Source organism: Temnothorax americanus, unplaced genomic scaffold, assembly GCF_048541705.1.
Source record: "Temnothorax americanus isolate GAGA-0224 unplaced genomic scaffold, ASM4854170v1 Scaffold1, whole genome shotgun sequence".
NCBI lineage: Eukaryota > Metazoa > Arthropoda > Insecta > Hymenoptera > Formicidae > Temnothorax > Temnothorax americanus.
This window is the reverse complement of record NW_027509230.1, coordinates 8378167-8399791: the sequence shown is the minus strand read 5'-3', so window position 1 is coordinate 8399791 and position 21625 is coordinate 8378167. Positions and strand designations below refer to the sequence as shown.

General features: G+C 41.8%; 3 protein-coding genes across 6 annotated transcripts in view; 2 read left to right on the top strand and 1 right to left on the bottom strand.

Moving 5' to 3' along the window:
- Positions 1-3666: 3666 nt before the first annotated feature.
- On the top strand, positions 3667-12329 carry LOC143899534 (uncharacterized). The gene is made up of 10 exons (XM_077410273.1): positions 3667-3918; positions 7490-7927; positions 9827-9940; positions 10029-10123; positions 10256-10409; positions 10566-10694; positions 10769-10914; positions 11032-11557; positions 11659-11717; positions 11869-12329. Exons 2-10 carry the CDS (start codon positions 7495-7497, stop codon positions 12013-12015), a joined length of 1803 nt encoding a protein of 600 aa, XP_077266399.1. The 5' UTR covers positions 3667-3918; positions 7490-7494; the 3' UTR covers positions 12016-12329.
- LOC143908336 (protein BCCIP homolog) lies at positions 12069-14887 on the bottom strand. Of its 2 annotated transcripts, none has more exons than XM_077426252.1 (3): positions 14607-14887; positions 13205-13459; positions 12069-13118 (listed from the first exon to the last, which is right to left on the bottom strand). In XM_077426252.1, exons 1-3 carry the CDS (start codon positions 14715-14717, stop codon positions 12564-12566), a joined length of 921 nt encoding a protein of 306 aa, XP_077282378.1. In that variant the 5' UTR covers positions 14718-14887; the 3' UTR covers positions 12069-12563. The 2 variants fall into 2 exon arrangements, with proteins under 2 accessions (XP_077282378.1, XP_077282472.1); XM_077426346.1 differs by having other exon boundaries at positions 12069-13106; positions 14607-14882.
- A 138-nt stretch (positions 14888-15025) lies between these two features.
- The window catches only part of LOC143896393 (protein Skeletor, isoforms B/C), a 71571-nt gene continuing 64971 nt past the window's right edge, over positions 15026-21625 (top strand). The window contains exon 1 of one of the 3 annotated variants that reach the window (XM_077408362.1): positions 15026-15833. The gene's annotated coding sequence lies outside the window, so the exon portion shown is untranslated. The other 2 variants (XM_077406127.1, XM_077409131.1) reach the window with 2 other exon arrangements.

Sequence of the window (21625 nt, the reverse complement as noted above, 5' to 3'; positions counted from 1 at the left end):
TTCTACTTATAATTTTACGTGTCGTTTGATATATTATATTTTGTAATTTATAATACATATTCCATGTATTCTGATTTAAATGTTTTTCGAATCAAGCCCGCTTGAAAATCGGTCCGCGAACTCGTGTGTCGAAATTCAGACAATTCTGTTTAAAATAACAAAAGCGAGAGTAATGATTGGAACAATCGCTACAAATTGCGAGTGTATATATGTTTCCTCGTATGCACATCAGGAAGTGCGTCGCAAAAATCAGATCGGTTGAGCGTACAGCGTTATTACAACCGCAACGTCCGTATATTAACGTAAACAATGTAAGGCCGAATAATAATAAGAATAATAATGTGAAGCTAAATTCTCTTTCTCTCTCTCTCTCTCTCTCTCTCTCTCTCTCTCTCTCTCCTACCTTCAATTATTAATCATGATTTTAGATCGTTTCTATCTTCATTATACAAATCTTCTCTTATATTTTTTTTTCGAATCCTCCTAAGACATTAAAACGATTTCTTAGAAGAGGAGGGTCTAGTTTGGATATCAAGAGAAGAACATCCTGATCCAAAGTCGCCCATTAAGAAAGAAAATTTCCGGTGCCGTCTGAGTCACACGGCTCGCTGAGTCGAAACGCCCGATTACTCCGTATCTCCTTCGACATAATCTCGAGCACCCAGCCCGGGATCGCCGGTTTTCATGGAATGCCGGGACACCCGTTACGCGAGTGACGAGCGCGATGAGTCACATCTCTGCGGCCACGAAGGGAAGCAGGAACATGATTCCAGACAATAAAATCGTTTAACGACTGCACCGCGCGATTCGAGGCACCGCAGACACGGTCGAAAGAGCGATTCGAGGTCGCAAGAGGCGCATACGATTATCGGCGCGTTTCCCTTCGCGATCTCTTTGTCGAAAATCGTGTGAGAGATCCTGGTGTAAAATTTGTCCGTAAACGCCAACACAAGCGAACGCGCTTCACCTTATTTGATATTTTATGTTTGCTACGAGCGTCATTGTAATTTGTGTATGAACAAATTCGCATTAAAGCCTAGTGGTGTCAGGCGATTTCTAAAACTCGAATTGTATATTGAGATACGCGAGAATTGGTACCTGATCGTCTTGAGAAAGGTCATGGCCAAAGTTCACTTGTCAATTAATATATATATTAGACATATATATAGATTTGCCGTACTAATATATGTACAATATAATACATTATACATGTAATACATATAATGTACTCATTTAATATCGTTAATAATACACATATTGTTAATATTGTTAATACATAATTAATTGCAGATAATTGAATGCGAGGGTCGAAAGGGAGAATGAATGTTTGTATCTTTCGATATCGGATTATAATAAAAAAGTAGCGAGTCGAAAGTGCTTTATCTTGGGTTTCCAAGTACGTTTCCTAACGCAAGAACCACGTGAAAGTTTGCTCGCCTAGTTTTTCCTATAGGCTTTATACAATCGCAGTAAATCACTTCTGCGTAGTTACTTAGTGTTCCGTAATGTAGATGTGCTCCTCTCTCTTCACACTTATCCCCTTCTGCGAAGCATGAAGATTTATTGCTTCGTAACGAACAAGTTGGTCGAACATCGATCATCATCGACGTATGTATTGTATAATCGCAATTCTATTAATTTATCTTAATAACATTTGACTTCCCGTTTCACATACGAGATGATTCAACAGTTGTACCATCTCTAGTCATTTTGGAAAATTTTGTGGGCTGTGCGTCTGTTTTTTATGATTTTCAACATCTTTGACTGAACTTTTCAAGTCGAGCTTTCATTATAATATAAATTGTAAATTAAAGATTAAAAATTGAAACAAATAACAAGAACTTTTGACACCCTTTGTGCGCTCGATCTTAATATATTTCTGTAAAGCTGAATAAGAGTACGAATAATTTCTTCCGCACAATTCCACAAAGAAACAAATTATTCCATCAAGTTCACGTGCCACAGATATACATGTAGCGTGTAACATGATGTGTAATCATTAAACTACATCTTCTTTGTGATGTAGTCTTGCAACAACAATGCGCTTTCGCAGCAACTTATGCAGACTGAAGAATTGTCGAGCGATTATTCAGAAGTAGTGACTCAAGCGTGCACTTACGCGAAGTATATTAGGTATATAAAGTTTCGCGCGCGGTTCTATGTACCTATATGCAGATATATGAGACGAGACTGTCACACACACACACACACACGCGCGCGCGCGCGCACACACACACACACACACGCGCGCGCGCGCACACAGCTATCAGCGTAATCGCAAAGTCGCTGTGTCTTCGCCGTTATCTTGCATAAAATTCTTCAGGCATATCTGCGATATGCATCATAATACGCACCTGTATTTTTATCGCAATTAAGTCGTACGAATGTCGCAGAGACATAAAAAAATCTAGAGTTTTAGAAACTTTTTATGAAAGGAGCAAATCCTGGAAAACGTTTGATTTACAAGTTGAATTTGTCGTCTTGAATTACGATTACAATTCAGTTCAACAATTTGCTATATACGAGAGATGATATGATTGAGATTCTCAGTGGAACGGTTAAATAGAATGACAACGATTTACTTTGATAAAGTTAATAAAAGATTGCAATTTTTTACTTGATACATTAAGTTAATGTTTTAATATTAACAGATTATTTTAAAGTAATTTTATAAAAATTAATTTGATCGTAGTTATACGAATTATGTAAGATTACATTTCAATATTTTCTCACTTCAATCAATGTAAATTCTTTCTTGCATCGATTTTATGCGATTATCTTATTAATTTTTGGAATTAATTCTATTCTAGTTTCGGCAAACGCTCGGGTATCTTATAAACCTCGATTTACTAATCTACAAAATCCTGCTGTTCTGATGATAAATATTTGAGTTTTTACTCATTATTCGTAACTCTATACAGATCGCCTTTTGTGTACTCAGCTGCTGACTAACTGCGTAAATTCCTCTCAGACGCAGCATCAAACATGCGTTGAAAGCAGCTCGAAATAATTCCATTTTTCGAGTTTTCGCTTACATCAAGATAAGAAGGAACGGATTAAAAATTCTTTTTGATCGATAATTGGCATCAATCATAAAGTTGTCGATAAAAATTTTTATTGCCGAAGAATACTCTGTTATTCACACACAACTCAGGCATGTTTCTCCAAAAATTAAGATACATATCCTACGTTCTATTCATCTTTTTTTATCCTTGGAAGGTACAGGAAGTTGTCTAAATTCTTAAAAACCAAGGTATAAAAAATTATTAACAAAAAATACGAGATATATCTGTGGCATTATGTTTCACACATATTACATTGTATTACATGCTTCTTTCGAGCAATATTTCATCGAAGTTCATCGTTCTTCCCCCTTTCCCTCCTCCACCCCTCGGGCCCCGATCTAAGGCGACACGGTAACTTCTTCAAACGAGAACGAGGTTCGACATCCTTAGTGCTGATTGCTGATCACGCTATCCTAATCGCGATAAAACGCACCTCGAGCATCGAGCGGCGCGGCGTCACGCGTCGAAGGCTATACCGCGTGGCAGGCTCCGCGGAAAGTGCGTGCGCGTGTGCGTCGCGCACACGCGCCCGGACGGTTTTCCTTAAAGAAACACGACGCTCTCCCGAGTCCCGCATTCTCTCTCTTTCGCGTATAAGTCACCGCGGGTGCCACGAGATAACGTAACGTTACAACGAGGCACGCGCGCTCGCGCGCCCGCCGCGCGAAGTCAGTACGCTCGTGGACGCGCGCCGGGGAGAACGCACGCCGCACGAGATTTTCTCGGTCGCGACCCGAGTCCGACGACGCGGGACGCGGGACGCGGGACTCTCGACGTGCCGTACTCGTGGAAAGGAAAGAGAGAAAAGAACAAGAACCTGATACTTTCGACCTCACGTGCTGGTGCAACGAACGTGAGTGCAACCGTCTGTCTCTCGTTCTTGTATAAGGGGAAAAAAAATTTATATTGGCTCCGCGCGTCGGTCGGTCGTGTTTTGCGAGTCAACTCGGAGGAGTAATCCGCGCGATTTCGGAAAGTGATTACCCGATCACTATCGTCCGCGACAGTTACGCGAATGCCGCAATCTGTTTGCACCATCGTTAAATTCGTAGTGTCAAATTGTACTCAATTTGAGTCATTTTTGACCATTTTTATAGGTCGCCACTGCGGTTCTGTTCAATATGTCGTTAATTTAATTTAAAACAATGTTAATTTACTACACCAATAGAGTTAAAATAATACTGTTTGTGTTGAAGTAATGAATTTTTGACAAGCATGGTAGTTAAAAATAACAAAATGTTGTTGTTTAACTCAAGGTATTGGTTTAAATTTCATCCTTTAATATTTAACAGTGCATCTCCGCGATTCTTCGGATGAGATCTAAGCGTCGCGCGTATAACGAGACGGGCCGTCGTCCTTTGATGCAAAAAGAGGTAAAGTGAAAGGATCAGAAGGTGCTTACCGTACGATATCTGACATGCGATTCCAAAGTCCGTTACGCGGCGCGTACACGACGTCGTGATTGACAATTAAAAGTTACCGCGGTTTTTGTTTTAAATTACTCCGCGAGCGCGAGTTGAGGGTCGTCGCAATTGGCCCCCGCGATTGGTACGAAAAAAAAAAACGCACACTCCGCGTTTAATCGAATTTAGATCGTTTATCACATGCGGGTTTGCGAAATCTCGCGTTACCGCAAAAATACCTCTCGACACGTTTTATTACAGCAAAAAGACAGGTGCTTTTGATTTGACGACGCGACTTAATCGGCAGAAGCACCGTTACGAGACAAGAAATATTCTTACGTCAAAATTATCGATCATTTAATTGATAATGTCCGAATAAATTAACAACGAATCGTCACAGTCACTTTCCCTTTAAACGCGACGCACGTTTCAAGGATTCTCGTTCCGTCACTCGTGAGTAATTCGCATGTATAATAGAGTAGGTATGCCTTTACCCTGGAAGTATTATCTTCTACATTTTCGCGGTACACAATTCTGCACGCGTAAACTTAGTCCGTGCCCTATCAGTCGGATTTTATCGGACACTTGGCTCGCCACTAGCTAATGCATGACGTCGAATGTGCACCCCGGTATTTATGTCGTGCATGTGTAACGAAATATATATAAGCAATAGTCAGCCGCTCGATATAAGCATGGAAGTATATATATATAATATATACACAATCGTTCTGTTTTAAATTCCTTTCTGCTTCAAATAAAATATATCTATATTTGTATAATAATCGATTGTTTGCCTAAAGAGGCAAACGATGTCCTTTGAATGTAAAATCTATAACTAAAAACGTACGTTTCTTCAAGTAATTGAATTCTAATAATAAATATCGAATTCTAATCAAACGATAATGAATCAATAGACTAATTCTACGTTCGCGTTAATTAGTTCGCTGCAGCTTTAATAAATATCTCTTACTCGAGTATTTTATTAAGTGCTAAATATTTCCACGTTTTCGCTTGCGTGAGGGGTGCTTTTATATTTTGAACGCGGTTCGAGAATACGCCTCAGTTTATCGATTTCGGCACGAACGCCTTTCCTGCTGCAGGAGCACGCGCTCGAATGCAAATGAATAAGGGGCTAATTGACATCTCGAATGTCAGTGAGGAGTATTGTGTATTCCGTATCGAAGTATCCCCCGCGTTTCGGTTTTCGACCGACTGAATTTTTACGGAGCTTCTCGACTTTCGCGCTCGGACGAAGCCGGGCTCGGACACGTTGGACGTTGCCGGAAGCCGGAATATGGCAATTACGCTTGACGTTATCGAAGCGATCGCAACACCTGGCGGACTTTTAGCCGAGGGAAAGTACGTACCGAACCCTCCGATCGACGTCGTCGGTCGGTTTAACGATCGGGCCGCACGAGCTCCGACACATAGACGCGCATTCCGACGAATTAACTTTAAATGGCCCGCGGGAGAGCTATTTGCCTTTGCTCTCCCGCGAAGCTCAGCACGCGCGCGTCTAAACCTAACTCTCGAGTAAACTTTTGGGAGGAATCCTATTTTAGAAACGCACAAACCGCCGTTCCGGGAACTCGAGTTTCGCGACGTGAATGAACGCGCGCATATATATGATAGATCTTATCACGAGTACTCTATAATATCTCTCCGCCAACATCCGTAATGTGGTAAAACAACGAACACATGTAGATATCTAATATCAATCTAACAGCAATAATTAATAATTGCAATAATTATTTGAAATCATTTGAGTTTTTAAATTCAGCACAATATATTATACACTGTTAAATATTAAAGGATGAATTTCAAACCAATACCTTGAGTTAAATAAGATTTTGTCGTTTTTAATTACCATGTGTGTCGAAATTTATTATTTTAACGCAAAACAGTATTATTTTAACTCCATTGGTTTAGTTAAATGTTAATTTAACACTGTTTTAGTTGAATTAATGACATATTGAGTAGAAGCAGAGTGTGGCGACCTATATACCAATGGTTAATAAACGATTAAATCTGAGTATAATTTGACACTACGAAAAACAGTGTAATATGATCTTGCTAGTTCGATAATCTTACACGGTGCTGTAAAATTATAAATAATAGTTAATGAAACATGAATATTTTCGAAATATTTTTCTCTCCCTACGAATTATTTAATATTGAATTGATTATCACACACAGCACACAGTCTAAACACAACAGTGTGATATAACAATAGTAAATGAAAAATAAATTTGCACAAAATTTGCGTACAGTGATCAGGATTAGGCGTACAAGAATATTTTAATACAGCAGCTATTTCGACTCCCGAGGGTGAGAGCAATATGTTTATTTTTAGAAATGTCCAAATGTTATTAACCTTTGTCGTATAAGTATAACCGGTGCCGATATGCATTTAGGTAGGTTCGTTCCTTGGGTCGTCGCACGTAAAAGAAATCTAATCGCGACGCGTTATTTTTCCGTCTGATATTGATTATGCAATTTAATGAATCAACGATGATGTTGTTCATAAAGAATTTACGAACACACACACATTCACAGATAAGACGCGTGTATTTTAAGAATTTCGTCCAAAAACACTTGCATGTCAAACTACTTACCGGAATCGAGATTACGTTTCGTATATTTAATATCATAATGAAACCGCGTATTCACCCGTGAAATCACATAAAAGTGACAAAACGAAGTAGAATAAATTCGATAAAACATGTATCGATATTCTCTCTTTTCAATAATTGTTCTAATAGTAGCAATAATAATAATACCGATATAATAATATCTAATGATAATAATAACGAAAGGTTCTTTTACTTCGTTAATAGCTGCTTTTAAACTGTATAACTTTATCATGAAACTTTTTGCCTAAGTAATACGTTGTATTTAGAAAAGGACATACTTTGGCCAGGAAACGGTCAATTCCGTGTAACCCTTCTGCCTGCGTAACTCCGTCATTATCGCTAACGAAGCTTATAGTAAACGAGATAACAAGCGTGCTTATTTCCGCAGACACCATGAACAAGACGGAATTCAACATTGTTCTGAGCACGGAGCCACCGAGGACATCTCCGAACGTGATTCACTCTCACATTCCGGTGTCGAGAATATCGGCCGCGATCAAGGCTCAAGAGAGATGTCCTCCAAAACGTAGAGGATCCTTCGAGAAGCTCAGCCGCGGGACGGGCAACGTGGCAGCCCAAAGAGCGTCCTTCGAGAAGCTCGAAGCTTCGGTCGTACAGCTGAGGTCACGCAACAACAATCAACTGTCGAGCTCCAGCATCGAGATGCGAAAGTCCGAGAAGAAGACGACGCCGGTGAGCGGTCTTTGCAAGACGAACGACGTCGCCAGGCTCAACAGGAGCAACAGCTTCTTGGAGAGCAAGTGGAAGAGCAAATATGAGGATTCGGAGAAGAGGCGGAAACACCTGCTCCAGAAGAGCGAAGCTGGTAATTAACCCTATTGGCTCCAACGTGTTTTCCGCCCTTTTTAATCCTCGCATCATAACTCACCAACGAATTGACGAAATTCAATGTTCCAAAGCGCAAATTAAAGCTACTACTTTTAGCTTTAATTTGCGCTTTGGAACATTAAATTTCGTCAATTCGTTCGTGAGTTATGATGCGAGGATTAGAAACCCGTTGGGACACGAAAGGGCTGGTTGGAATGAATAGGGTTATTAATTATAGAAGCGTCAAAGGACGCGGCAGCGTGGATTTTCGTGGATGTATTAAATAATGGCTATAATGGCTATATAGTTGCCATGATTCAAATCTTGTACTCTTTGATAAGTAGACATATCGTTTAAACTATCTTTGGAGTCCGACCACAGATGTCTATAACTAGATCGTTAATTTCGGGCTTTTGCTATAGAAAAACTGATGTGATCGGCCGACAGCCATATTACCTACCCTACAAGTGCGTACGCGATACCCGGCAACCGGCGGGCATGGTGGTGTTCAAGATCACGTGTCCAATGTCACGTGATTTGATAACACATGTCCGCCAGGTATCACATACGCACTAACATACGCACTAACGCACACGCACCGCTACTTTTTATCCCCTCTATTATACTTACGTACACAAGACGCATGCGACTACGCCGACTACACGAATAGGCTAAGCGTCTTGTATGCGTGAGCAGAGGGAGAAAATTGTCGTCAGTCGAGGCCAGGCCGGGATCAAAATTTGGCAAATCTGTATCACAACTTGTAGATAATGGCCGAACCTGGAAATCCGGGTCTACACGACTTTTTTGATGGAGTTAACGATCTAGTTACAGACATGCGTGAGTCTGACCTTTACCTTTTATCCGATTGATATCTCAAACGCCGATTCGACACGTACAGCGATTTTATACCGATTTGATTACTTTAAATTATTCTTGGCCTTCTTAAAGTGAGGAAAGTGACTTGCAATTAGACTATGTTTATATAACGATTCATATACACATATCTGTACTTGAATATCGAAAACACACACTCGACTGTTTATTTTCGAAAGTTCGACATCTGGGCACGATAAACCGACCAAACGATTCGGAAAGTCCATAAATAATGGAAAGCGTGTTCACCACACAGTTCATGGACACTCGAGAATGTTGTGTATTCGATTATCTCGTGATTCAGTTCTGCATGTAAAATGAAGGCAATGACGCACCATTAGTCACACTGTTTATACGCGATAGAATTATAAATCGATGGGGGGACGAAATATTACTGGCGCGAGTTGCTCGCGCGGGATCTATATTCACGGTTTGTTGCGTCGATTGACGGACGATCAGCGAGGCTGACCGTTTGAGTTTACGCGAAAAGGTCAGGCAACGAAATGTAAACTGCTGGCTGCATCGCGGAGGCGAGACGTTCTGAAAATCTTCTGAAAGTCTCTCGATTCATAATTAAGCAGCAAACATAAAGCAAACGGGAGAACGATATGTCAATCAGAACTTTGCAACATGTTAGAGTAACGCAACTTTCGACGACGCGTGTATATGTACGTAGTGCAATTAAAAAATTTTTTTGCTTCTTAAGTTGTTTGCTGAATAAAAAGCTACAATTATATATCACCTTTGATGAATGTTCCATCATCGCTGGAATTATATTTTGTTTCATAATGCGAACTCTTTAGAAACGAACGATGACATCATCAATCGTTTCTCAATAATTCTACGGATTATATATGACCTTAATCTGATTGTCGACTTAATCGAGGTATTTGATAACTGACTCATTTTACCCACGCACATCCGTATGCCGTTCCCTAACTATATAATAACTGGAAAGAAGGCTTAAAATAATTCACGCTAGAAAATTGCGTTCTGCGTTGTAATCGAGCATCTTTCACAGTGAATAAAGAGCACGGGGATTTGGAGAAGAAATACCAGCAATTGCAGAGAGAAAATGGCTTGCTGCAGTCGCAAGTTCAAGAGAAGGAGCAGAAGCTATTGAAATTACGAACAGGTACGTACCTAATTTGAAACTTCATCTTATAACGTGTAGCCGAATATACTCCGAATAATGTTATCAAATTCTTATTCCTTTTTCGCAGTTTCCGAAGCGGTATGTAAGGAATACGAACAATTAAAGCATCAGTATGACGTGGAAACAAACGCGATGCACAAAGCTATGCAACAAGCCTCTCAGGTAACGCTCTATCTGTTGTAATTTAATCTGCGTGTTATTTATAATAATCTGTAATAAAAGTATATGTGCATAAAATATACCGATTAAGTGATATATAGTTGTTCTAAAATGGTGCACATTTTATTATACCAGTGGTATCGACAAAACCGTGAACTGAAGCGAAGATCTCAAATCATGGCGCAGAAGTTTCTACATAGCAATCCGGATGAATCACTGCATTTCGACGTGTCGGACGAAGTGGACTCGAACTTTGAAGATTTGGATCAGTTGAGACAAACGGTGACAGGTCAGTGCGGCTGATTTTGATAGGTTCGAGAGCGGTTATTTTATTACCTATTTTCTCGAGATTCTCACGATTAAAATGCGGTTGCTAACAATCGGGAGTTAAAGCTAGCGGAATAACAATGGGGCAACTGGTCTTAAATGAAACATCCGTTTTCAGAGCTGAGCGGCGAAATAGCGCGACTACAAACGGAGCTTCATTCCGCGCGGCTTCAGGAATTCGAGGCGCAGGAGCAGGTGACGCAGCTGACCACGCAGCTGGAGGAGGAAAGGACCCTCCGACAAAAAGGTAAAACTAAATTTCCTATAATAATCTCGCGGTTGGTAAAACGCGGTAAACCGACTGATTTGTTTCTGTCGCAGGCGAGGAGAAAATTAACGAGATGAAAGTGCACAAGGATAATATGGAAAGAGTCACGAAAATGGTGGCTGAAGAGGTGCAGACTCTGAAGACGCAATGCGATCGCGAGAGACAAAGCGCGAAAGTTCTGAAGATGGAAGCCGAAAGGGTACGTGTTATTACGTATTCAGTTTAATTATTAGACTTGGGAGAGTATTTGAAAATTAAGATGCATTAACTGATTGCACTTTCTTATCTCGTACTAATTAGCCGGTTGCTCATTTAGGTCCAGAAAGAACGAAATGTTTTAGCGCACCAAAGCGCTCTTCTTATGGCCGAGGTTGGAGACGATCCGAATGGCAGATTGTTGACCGTTTTGCAAGAGGTGGAATCCCTAAAGAGGCTACTGGAGGAAGAACAGCAAAATCATGCTTCTCGAGTGCAGATGCTACAGGAGAAATTAGAGGAGAAAGAATCGAATGTGGAATTTGAGATTGTCGAGGAGAAGTTGAAGCTTGCGGAGTCTGAATTGGACGTGGTTGTTCAGAGAGCCGAAAGGGCTGAGAAATCGGTGGAAGAGTTGGAAAACGTTGTGCATTGCTTAAAACAGAAAATCAGCGAATTAGAGGAGAAAGTTTTAAAACCGCCACCGCCACCGTTACCGCCACCTCCTCCACCACCACCGACGTCGACGATTGGTCAGTCGTCGATAAAATTGCTGACCAGAGAAAAATTGACCTCGGCTGTAAGCGATATGGAAAACATGCTTGGCATTACGCCGAAAAAAACGCCTACGGTCGCGCAACAACCCGGTAATTACACAATCTATTGTTTTATCGGTCATGAATTATTTTGTTTTATTGTAAATGTATCAAAGTTATACATTGCAATATTATATGTATCTAATTTTCAGCTATCGATGACATTATTAATCAAATTAAAGGCGGACGTTTCACGCTGAAGCAAACGGATGTAAGTCAGACTATACAAATATTTTTAGAATACGTCATACAAATGTTTAGAATACCATTAATTTTTCAAACATTCTTTAAATCCAGTACAAAATGCAGTTATTCTTTTGATCAATTACAATATGCATATTTGAGCAAAACGTTGATTTCAGAAACAAAGAGAAGAAGAGCGGAAAAGACGACAAGAAGCGGAGAGCAAGCCGCCAGCAGTTTCGGAAATGTTAAATATCCTTGGTACCATGAGACGAAGAGCTAAACCAATAAGGCAATCATTCAAGTTTACAGATACAGCGTCATAGTAATCAGAATTGTTTGAACGGATACAATTTGTAATTCCAACAAAAGCCTGAAGTCTCAATCAGCTAAATGATATATATTATCTCTATTATTTTACAGTACGATATATTAGCTTTGTTACTCAATGTGTACAATTTGTCTTATAGATCTGTCTTGCTCAACCTAAATTTATGCAAAATCTATTTATTCGACTGTAAAAGTAATTTTTGTACTATATGAGAAGCCAGACGAGGTCTAGTACAAGATCGACGGCCATTTTGCAAATATTTTGTAACTTACATGGTAAGAGAAATAAAAACGAAAGAATGAAAAAGAAGCATGGGCGAAATTCTTAGAAACAGTATATTCCTACATTAGTGTATAGTATAAGCATTGTGTAAAAGGTAATATTATAAGAACCTTAATATAACGTACCGTTGCGTTGTATGCAGATATATAAAAAACTATCTTTGAGAAGCACGTTTTCTGTTCATAAATAGGAAGTTTCGCACGGGACTCAGCCGTCTCAGCCGTATCGTTCGTTTAAGAAAATATTAACATCATTATGAAATTAAGAAAACTGATTCTGTATTTTATCAAATATGGATTGCAGCTTAGATGCCTCAAAAAGTAGAACTCGTCTGTAGGGTATCATCTCATCGTCCGTTTCAGTCCACGTTCCGGATAAACCACTGTCTGCTTCTTCTTCGACAGAAAACTCGAAACTAACAATTGCCTCTTCCGCAAAGATTTCTTCTTCCGCATTGCTCCACAATATCGATACCGGCTCATTGCCAGCGTTTTTATTCTTGTTTTTCGTCTTTTTCCCGGCTTTTTTATCTTCCGTCTTATATAATTTACATATAAGTATGTAATAGGAAAAATTAAATGGCATATTTTTGCTGGTGGCACGTTTCAGTTCGGAAATTAGATTTTCAAGAAGTGGCACTGAAATCTTGGCGGGAATGTTGACAAATCTCTCATTGATAAGCAAACCCAATTGCGCCGAGTCATTTTCCAATACATTTTTAATCATAGTATTAACCGCGTCAGTTGCATGTTCGTCTGCCAACTGCTTCAATAGATCTCTAAGTTGTTGTATGCACAAAACGTTCTGAAAAGATTTCTTTTGTTAAATAGAATTGATAGAGATCGATACTAAGTTTTTCGGTTTGACAATAATAATAATAATAATAATAAGAATCAACTTACTTGCTTATCGGAGACATTGATAACAGTTGTAATACCAAACACGTCGTTGATGTCATTGTCCTCATCTTCGGATTCATCCGTTTCTTCTGACTGTTTAATGACAGATCCGACGTGATTTTGTGATATTATTAAATCCGTGAGTCCGCCTAAATCAATGTGCGCTTTGAGGAAAAGTTGTCGCAGCAACGTTTTAATTCCATGATAGTCTGGATCTTGTGGATTGCGACCTTCAAACTCCACTTGCAACTCTATTCCCTAAAAGTTATACTCATTATTGTACCATGTGTCTTATTTTATAAAGTGTAGAAATATAATATTAATTAAAAATTGTAATTAAGCTCCAAAAAAATTAATTACTGTTTATAAAGATCAATTTGATGCGCCGATATGATAGAATACGTAATTGTGACACAATTGTGATATTTAATATACGTATGTACGCAACGATGACGTTAGAAAATACGGAAAGGTTGCCTGAAAAACCGCAACTTTGCGCTTCGGTGACAACTTAGGGATAAAATACGCTACGCATTTCATTATTTTCTTTATAAACGTTTTTACATTGCAAAGGCAAAAAAAAATGCAGCTTGCTATTCCTACAGGGAATTGCGATTATATTCACAATCTTAATTTGCTTTAAAAATACGAGAGATAAATTCCAAACTGCTGTTGCATCTCTTGCACAATATTGTATAACACATATGCATATGCATGTCTATGCATAAAAAAATCGTTAAAAGCAAGAACCAAATATGTATACACCTCGATTTTTGTGATAATATTAAAATATTAACAGCAGTAACAAATATAAAAATTATTAATTGTTCTTAGAAACAGATTACTTCATTATCTGTATGTACCGCATCAAAATCTAAACTTATTAGAAGTATATCTGTTTCAATTATTCTATTCATAAATATCAGCCAGATAGAAAAAATTATTATAGTTATTAATAATAATTTTTTTAATAGTAATAAATGCAAAAGCAAGTAGCTTTTTTTCATCTCTGTCAAAATATGATTTTTCTCAGTTCCCCTGAGATCCATGCACTAAATATCATAATTACATAAAGATCATTAGATCGAACTGACAATATTTCATTCGAGTAGCAACTAGCAACTATTTATGCCAGAATAACAATCGAACAGAGCTTTCATCTGCGGGAGACACCTTGACAAACGATTTTCACGTATACGTCGCGACGTATCGGGTCGGCCTCGCGTTCGGGAATGAATTGAAACGAAATAAAACCGAGTGACTTTGAACATACGGGTCGTATGTACATACATACGTCGTACGGCAGCAGAGCGCGACCGCGTGCTCGCCGAGTGAGGTTAACCCAGGATAACCGCTCGATTGTCGTACCATGTATTTCATCGATAATAAATCGGTCATTCCTCACCTGCTCGTTCGGGATCTCATACTCCTCGTCCTCGTTGCTGGACGAGACGTCATTCTCGTCGTCGTCGGGCAACTTTTGCCGGATCTCACGCTTTTTCACCGGAGCAGCCATCGCAACGTAAAACGTGCCGCGTGCGAGTGGCGAGTGGAGTGGTGCGATGCGAAGTGCGAAGCGAACACTCAACACTCAACACTTGTGGAACACTGTTGAACACCGTGACTATTGTGACTGTGAACAACTGAACACCGCGAGTCCGTGCCGTGTCCGTGCAAGTCGACGGCGACGGTCAGTCACGATAAGGCAGGTTTTTTCCATGCCGATCGTGTTCCGATAATAAAAAACCCAGGGGACATATAAAGAGAGAAAGAGATGAATTAGAGAAAGAACGCGATATTTTTCTCTCCCATCCGCGTCTGCGCAGTGTCGTCTCCGCCGAACGGTCGATTCGCGGCATTCGCGCTGCATTGATTCTCGACTTTTTCGCGTGAATAAAAAATCGAAACTTAATGAAGAAAGAAGGAGAAGAAAAACGCTCCGAAGCATTTTGTAGTGTCAAGTGGACCGCAGCCTTCATTGAAAGAAAAGAGAAGAGGAATATGCGTGCGTGTGTGTGTGTGTGCGTGCTTTGAAGCATTTGTAGCATCAAGTGGACCGCAGCCAGAGAGAAACCTCTCTGCCGCAGCCTGATTCTAACATTCGCGGGATAATAAAATGTTCTAAATTCATTTCCACGTGAACACGACGATGGTCAAAGCTCCGAATTGTTATATCATCTATACGCGTTCTTAAAATTCATATGCCCTTCCGCGAGCTCTCGTTCAAATTCTTGCCTGGCGTCTCTGAAAAATTTTTGGACTTGTCTCTGGACTCTTTCGATTCGGGACGATTAACAACTTAGTTCTGAAAAGATCTCTAGGAACGCAAAGTAATGATTTTATGGAAGATCGCGAAAGAGGATCGAATTTTAATTCGCGTTTCGCTCAGCGCGCGAGAGCGCGTAGGATGGTTCCGCGGCGCGTCGCAGGATGGCGCCACTCGTACGCTTCCGCGGGCAACACCTCTCGCGCAAATGGCCACGCAAAAAACCGGTTCCGCTCACTTAAACTCGCAAGTCGTCGGGCGTTAATTTATGCGTCAATTAACGTTCTAAACGCCCCGTGTAGTAAACGTGGAGCGTGTGCCGGATAGCGCGCAAAAGTTTGAGAACGCGGTCGCGCGAGGCGAGAGGTGAGTAACGGAATAAATATTTGTATTTTTATTGTAAAATCAGTAAACAAATTGCAACGATGTGTGTGTCGTTCTCTTAATTGACGTATGTACAAAGAAGGTGAATTCGTACAAATCTCCCTGATCAACGCATCCGCGTTTAATCGTACCGAAACGCGTTTCGATTTTACTTTCATAAATTCGTTAATCTACCGTACAACGAGTTTCTCACAATGCCTCCTCTTAAAATATTCAAAAATTCGTCGCGCTTATATCCGCCATTAAGGCGAGTAAGTTGCGGTGCGCAGATTGCTGCGAGTGATAATTTAAACATTCTGTAACAGCTCGCAATTTTATAGCCTGTAACTACAATTATGCTTTTAACATTATCGCGACAAGCGTGAAAGAAGGGGAAAAAGCAGCGGCGATTTCCACGCTTTTCTTTCCATCGCTTTCCTGGTGCGATCGAGCGTTTATCCCGGAGGAGAGATTATCGGGAGGGAAAGCGAGAATCGCGAGGACGCGCGAGAACCGAATGGAAGAACCGTCATTACGATTACCGTAGCGCGGGTAAAAAATCAACCGGGGGAAAAAGGAAATCGGGGAAACCGGCGGTCGCGCGCGCGCGCGCGCGCGGCAAAATTCAAATTTCCTCGCGATCCCCGGAGTCGATCACGTGCAGCGGAGCGAGGCCGTCCCCCGCCGTTGTCGGCGGCGCTGCAACGCCGAAATTCGATTAAAGTTCTCGCGCATGGGCCGAAGGAGAAATGCCGTTTTCTCGAATTTCCCGGAGTCTGTCAGGTGGCACCACGGCGTACGTCGGGTCCGGGCCGCTACGCGGGCGACCGTCGTGTACCGCGACGACACGCAGGGACAGAGGAGCCAGTGCTCTTTGTAGGTTATCGAAAAGCACGTCCCAGGCCTATAGAAACACTCTTGCCCCGTTGAACGTAGACAGCCAACAATTGACCGACACTGACCAACCGTCACCACCGTCACCACCACCACCACCACCACCAATCGGCAGTTCCTCCCTGTCCGTGCTTTCCCGTGACGTTTAGTGAGTGCTTTTGCTTTGAGCTGTGGCGCGGGCGGTGAGATGGCTGTCACTCTTTCTCTCTCTGTTCCGTTTTCTTTCTTCTTCCTCTCTTTATTTTCCGCTTCCCCCCTCTTTCTCTCTCTCTCTCTCTCTCTGTCTCTCTGTTTCCCAGTTTTCTGTTCCTCTGGTGTTTCGTTCGAGATGGATCGAGAGCGTCGTCATCCGCGAGCGAACGTTCTGTCTGTTTTTTTTTATCTCTCTCTTTTTTCTTTTTTCCCGGAGAGGGGGGGGGGGGGGGGGGAAGGGCCGCCACTTTCCCGCGATGTCGGCCGTCGGAAGTCGGAAGTTGGACCGTGCCGCGGCCGTGACGACGTCTCGCGATCGCCGAGCTGGTTTCCCACTAGATGTTCGGCTGAATGGATGTTCTCGACCGCCACTCTCTCACCTCGTCCGGCGGGGTACGCCGCGCGAACGATTCGCGTACCCGCCACATTTCCACGCCGTATATACACATGCATACACCCGCACGCACCGCACCCTCACACGTGTACACACACACCTGGAACACGTACACCGACATCGCGAGCGCAAACAACAAGCTGCTTCTGGTTTTTCTTGGCTGTTCGATGTTTCTTAGCGCTGCTCCGTATAGCGTAGCTGTCTCACCTGCCTTGGACTGTCTACTTTACGTTCTCGTTTCCTGCTTCCACATCGGGAACTCTCGCTCCCGCGAGGCGTTTATCGACGGGCTCCGAACAGGGCTGGAATCCCGAATTGTGCGAAATTCAGGGGAGAATTACTCTCTCTCTCTCTCTCTCTCTCTCTCTCTCTCTCTCTCTCTCTCTCTCTCTCTCTCTCTCTCTCTCTCTCTCTCTCTCTCTCTCTCTCTCTCTCTCTCTCTCTCTCTCTCTCTGTTTCCCTTTCTCTCTGTCCCTCTTTCTTTCTCTCTTTTATCTATCTTTTTCTCTTTCTGTCTTTTCCTCTCGCCTCGTTCTTCCGTTGTGATGTTTAGGTAGTAAATTTTACATGTGTCATTTTTACTCCGATTACGGAGCGTTTAGTCCGCGTTTAACCACTCGCGACGACTCACCAACGTACTCGAGATGCGGAACACGCATTCACGAGGATCAAAAGTTTCATATACGTAAAATAATGTTCGTAAATCGCGTTTAGAACTTTCTTCCGGCAACGCCGTTTTGTCTCGAGGGGAGTTACCGGTAAATCCACTTTTAGTGATTCTTGCCGTCTTATCTGTTCTCTCGGCGCGGCGAATATGTTATCGTCTCCACGTCGCGAAATTGTTGCAGCAGCGTTACATTTCGATATTGCAGTGCTATACGAATAAACAATTTCTTCTAGTCTGCGTGATCCGAAAAATAGATGGATTTTATACGCGCGTGCGAATGCTTACTCGGATGATTTCGCGGAGCAAAGAGATCGCGGGGTGTTTCGTCGCGATAAACAGCCGCGTCGAAATTATCGAGGGCTCCGCAGTGGACGTGCGGAAGAGAGCAAGGGGGACAATTATGACGCGGGAAATGGACGTTTTATTTCTATCAGTCGGACGTAACGATCCATCAATCTCCTTGCGGGCCTGAGGATTGCGGCGTTCGGGACATTCTAACGGACGATTTATAACGATTACCCCTTTAACGGCGCTTTGCGCAGCCTCGGACGCGCCGCTCCGTATACACGTCGTCCGTACGCGCTTCGCGCCGTTACGTGAATCATCAGCGTGCGTAAACTTAAGGTAGTCGTCTCGTCAGGGCATGTATTATATAATTATATGATCAGCTTTGCGGTCGATTTTTTCTGTGGCTCCTTACCGACTATTTACTCTAGAAAATCGATCTCGAAAATCACAAATTTTGCATTACTTCATACAGACGGCCAGAAAAAGAAGGCTCTATCACGGTTTCAATCACATATTTTCGCATTTTTCGATCAGTTGAAGTGAGAAAAAACATTGTTTTTGTACATTAGATTTCGAAGAATCCGATGCGACCATAAAATATATATAGTTTACCGGAGATTTCGCTGCTAATTTTTTAGTTTATTTTAGTGAAAATGCGGTAATCGAGCAGACATTTTTTGGTCGAGGCGAAGTTGGAAAGACTTGGCAACGCCGCTTGCTAATCACTGTAGTTGCAGGTTATGAGGCTTTCTTAGCCGACGTGGATAGTGATTGACACCCCTGTCATGCGTTTTGAAACCCTTTCTCAGTACGCGTCAAAATTCAATCGAAAAGGAGATGTAACTTTACCTGTAACCTTTTTCGACGATTCGCATGATCAGCTGATCAAAACGGAGTCAAATGAGAAAAATCACATAATTTGGAATAAGTAACATACTTTGTCACGTATGAAATTTTACACCATACGTCATAAAATTATTTTTCCCTTAGCAAAAATTGCCTGAAATATATTTCTGAACGTGAAAACCTACAAACAGTCACGTGACTATAGCACGTAGCGAGACGCCTACCTTAAACGCGGTTTAAATTAGTCATTCACCGTGGGCACTCCGTTGTCTTTTGTCCAAAATAAAAATCGGGGAGATGCGAATCCGAGGATCGAGACGAAAAATACATTATTTCGCCTTTACGCTGTATATGTGAAAAATTATTTGATGCGAGCTCGCATTAAAGTTGATAAAGTGCTTCATCGATTTCTCATTTTAATTAAAGAGCAAATTGATTGACTTTGTGAAGACCGGTTCTCATTTTAATCACTGCAAATGAATGAAATCTTAGGGCGCTAATTGTACAATATTATTTACTTAATAATAAATAATAATAAATCTCGACTGTTCCAAGTGTCTACAAACATACAATCGGCTTGTCAAAGCTGCCATAATACGAATCTTATTTCCGTAATAAGAAACTTTTTTACAAATATCCCAAAGAGGTCTTTCTATCTCAGCGAGATAAGAATGAGATCAAGTTCGATCTCCGAGCCCGTAACGTAATTCAAACGAATACAAACTGGCCGAGAGAGATTATGCCTCGATCTTAATGCAATATCGCGGAAATCATTTGTTATTGGCAATCGAGCGGATATAAATCGGCGGGTCGCGGCATCGCGATGTCAGCTTTTCCCGTTCATACGCAAAACACTTTCCCCGCCCCCCCCCCCGGGCCTCTCGAAGTACCACACGCTCTACGAACGAAATTAAGCCATATGGCTACATCGTAGGGGCGTGCTGAGGCCGATGCGCCGCGGCGCAACTGGTTGATTTATCGGTGCTTCCGCGTAGCGAAAACTAGCGAGAGGGTCGAATTGGATTACTGCGCGTGCACAAATTGCTTTATTCAAATGCGATTTTAGGTCGCGCGTCTTCCGCAGACTGCAAAGAGGGACGGTGTTCCTCTTCGCCTTTTCTTTCATTCTTTCTCCCCTTTCTTTCTCTCTTTTTTATCGCGCGCAAAAGATCGTATTCCCCGGGCATAACCGGTCGGGAACGAGCAATTTTGCGAACAAGTTACGAATTATTGTTATGTAATGGTGTCCTCTAGCGCGCAGAAAACGAGACTCTTTTATATATAACAAAATTGATATATACGACATTAATTAGAGAAGACGACTCTCATTTTTTATCTCGTTTTGCAAAAGCGCTCGTTTCGCAGATAAGATACAAACATAGAGAGATTGTTTAGAAAAGATAAAAACTATGTGTAATTGCGTAATACTAACGTCAATTTTTATCTTTCAAATTTTTTATTAAAGCTTTTTTTTAAATGTAGAATTTATTTTCCCTGGGCGAGAGTGTCGGGAAAGAAATCATTTATTATTTATCGCGTTATTCTGATTCGCGCGGTAGTTTGTATTTTGACTCGGCGTGCAATTGACCGCGTTGTGATTTCATTTGTCCGATTCATCATCTCGTTCAATGAACCTCCGAACTTGTTTACCGAAGTTGGAAAAAAGCGGGTTGAAATACCGGGTCGGACTATAGGAAAAGTTCAAGGTTCGATCGTGGAACTGACGTGAGAATGGATACTAAGTCCATAGAGAGAAGCACGATGATCACCGAACCACAATCACAGCCGGAATGCGTGCACGAAGCGACGGCCCGTGGCAGTTAACGTCGTAGTTAGCGCCAAATGTCAGTCCTTTTTTATCGGCGCACGGTCGTCGAGTTTCGCGTGATACAAACACAGAGATACAAACCGGAGACGGTGATACTGCTGCATGCACGTAAAGAGAGAGAGAGAGAGAGAGAAATTTATGCAAGTCGTCTCAGAACATATGGAAGATCTTTCCGAAGACGGTTCCTTCGAATTCGTAAGCTAAATTTCTCGAGATTTTCGAAATTGAAGCAGATATCTTTTAACTTTTGACTTTTGCTGACAGGGAAGACGAAGGCTCTTGAAACGCGCGAGATAGCGAGTTTGCGTATCGTTGATTGTCGCGAGAACATCGAGGCTTTTTTCGCTACGCAGCTGCGGAACCGCGGGAGAAAAACGAGCGGGGAGACAATTCGCTTTGGAAGCCGGCTGGAGATTAATTCCCGACACGTTCATTTCAGTTCGTTCGTATTCCGCGGCTGCCGTCCACATTTCGGTATCGATATAGCCGGCAGGGAAAGGGGGCCGGGCGGGGGGAGGTGGGAAAGGGAAATGATTTTTAAACCGCGGCTCTCTCGGGGTATATCGCGCGCGGGCTATATTTCATATAGCTTGCACTCTTGAATCGTATCGCAGAGGCGGCGACGCGGCCACGAGTAAACAGTAAATTCATTTCGATCAAGCGTCGACATCAGCTTCCTTCGAGGT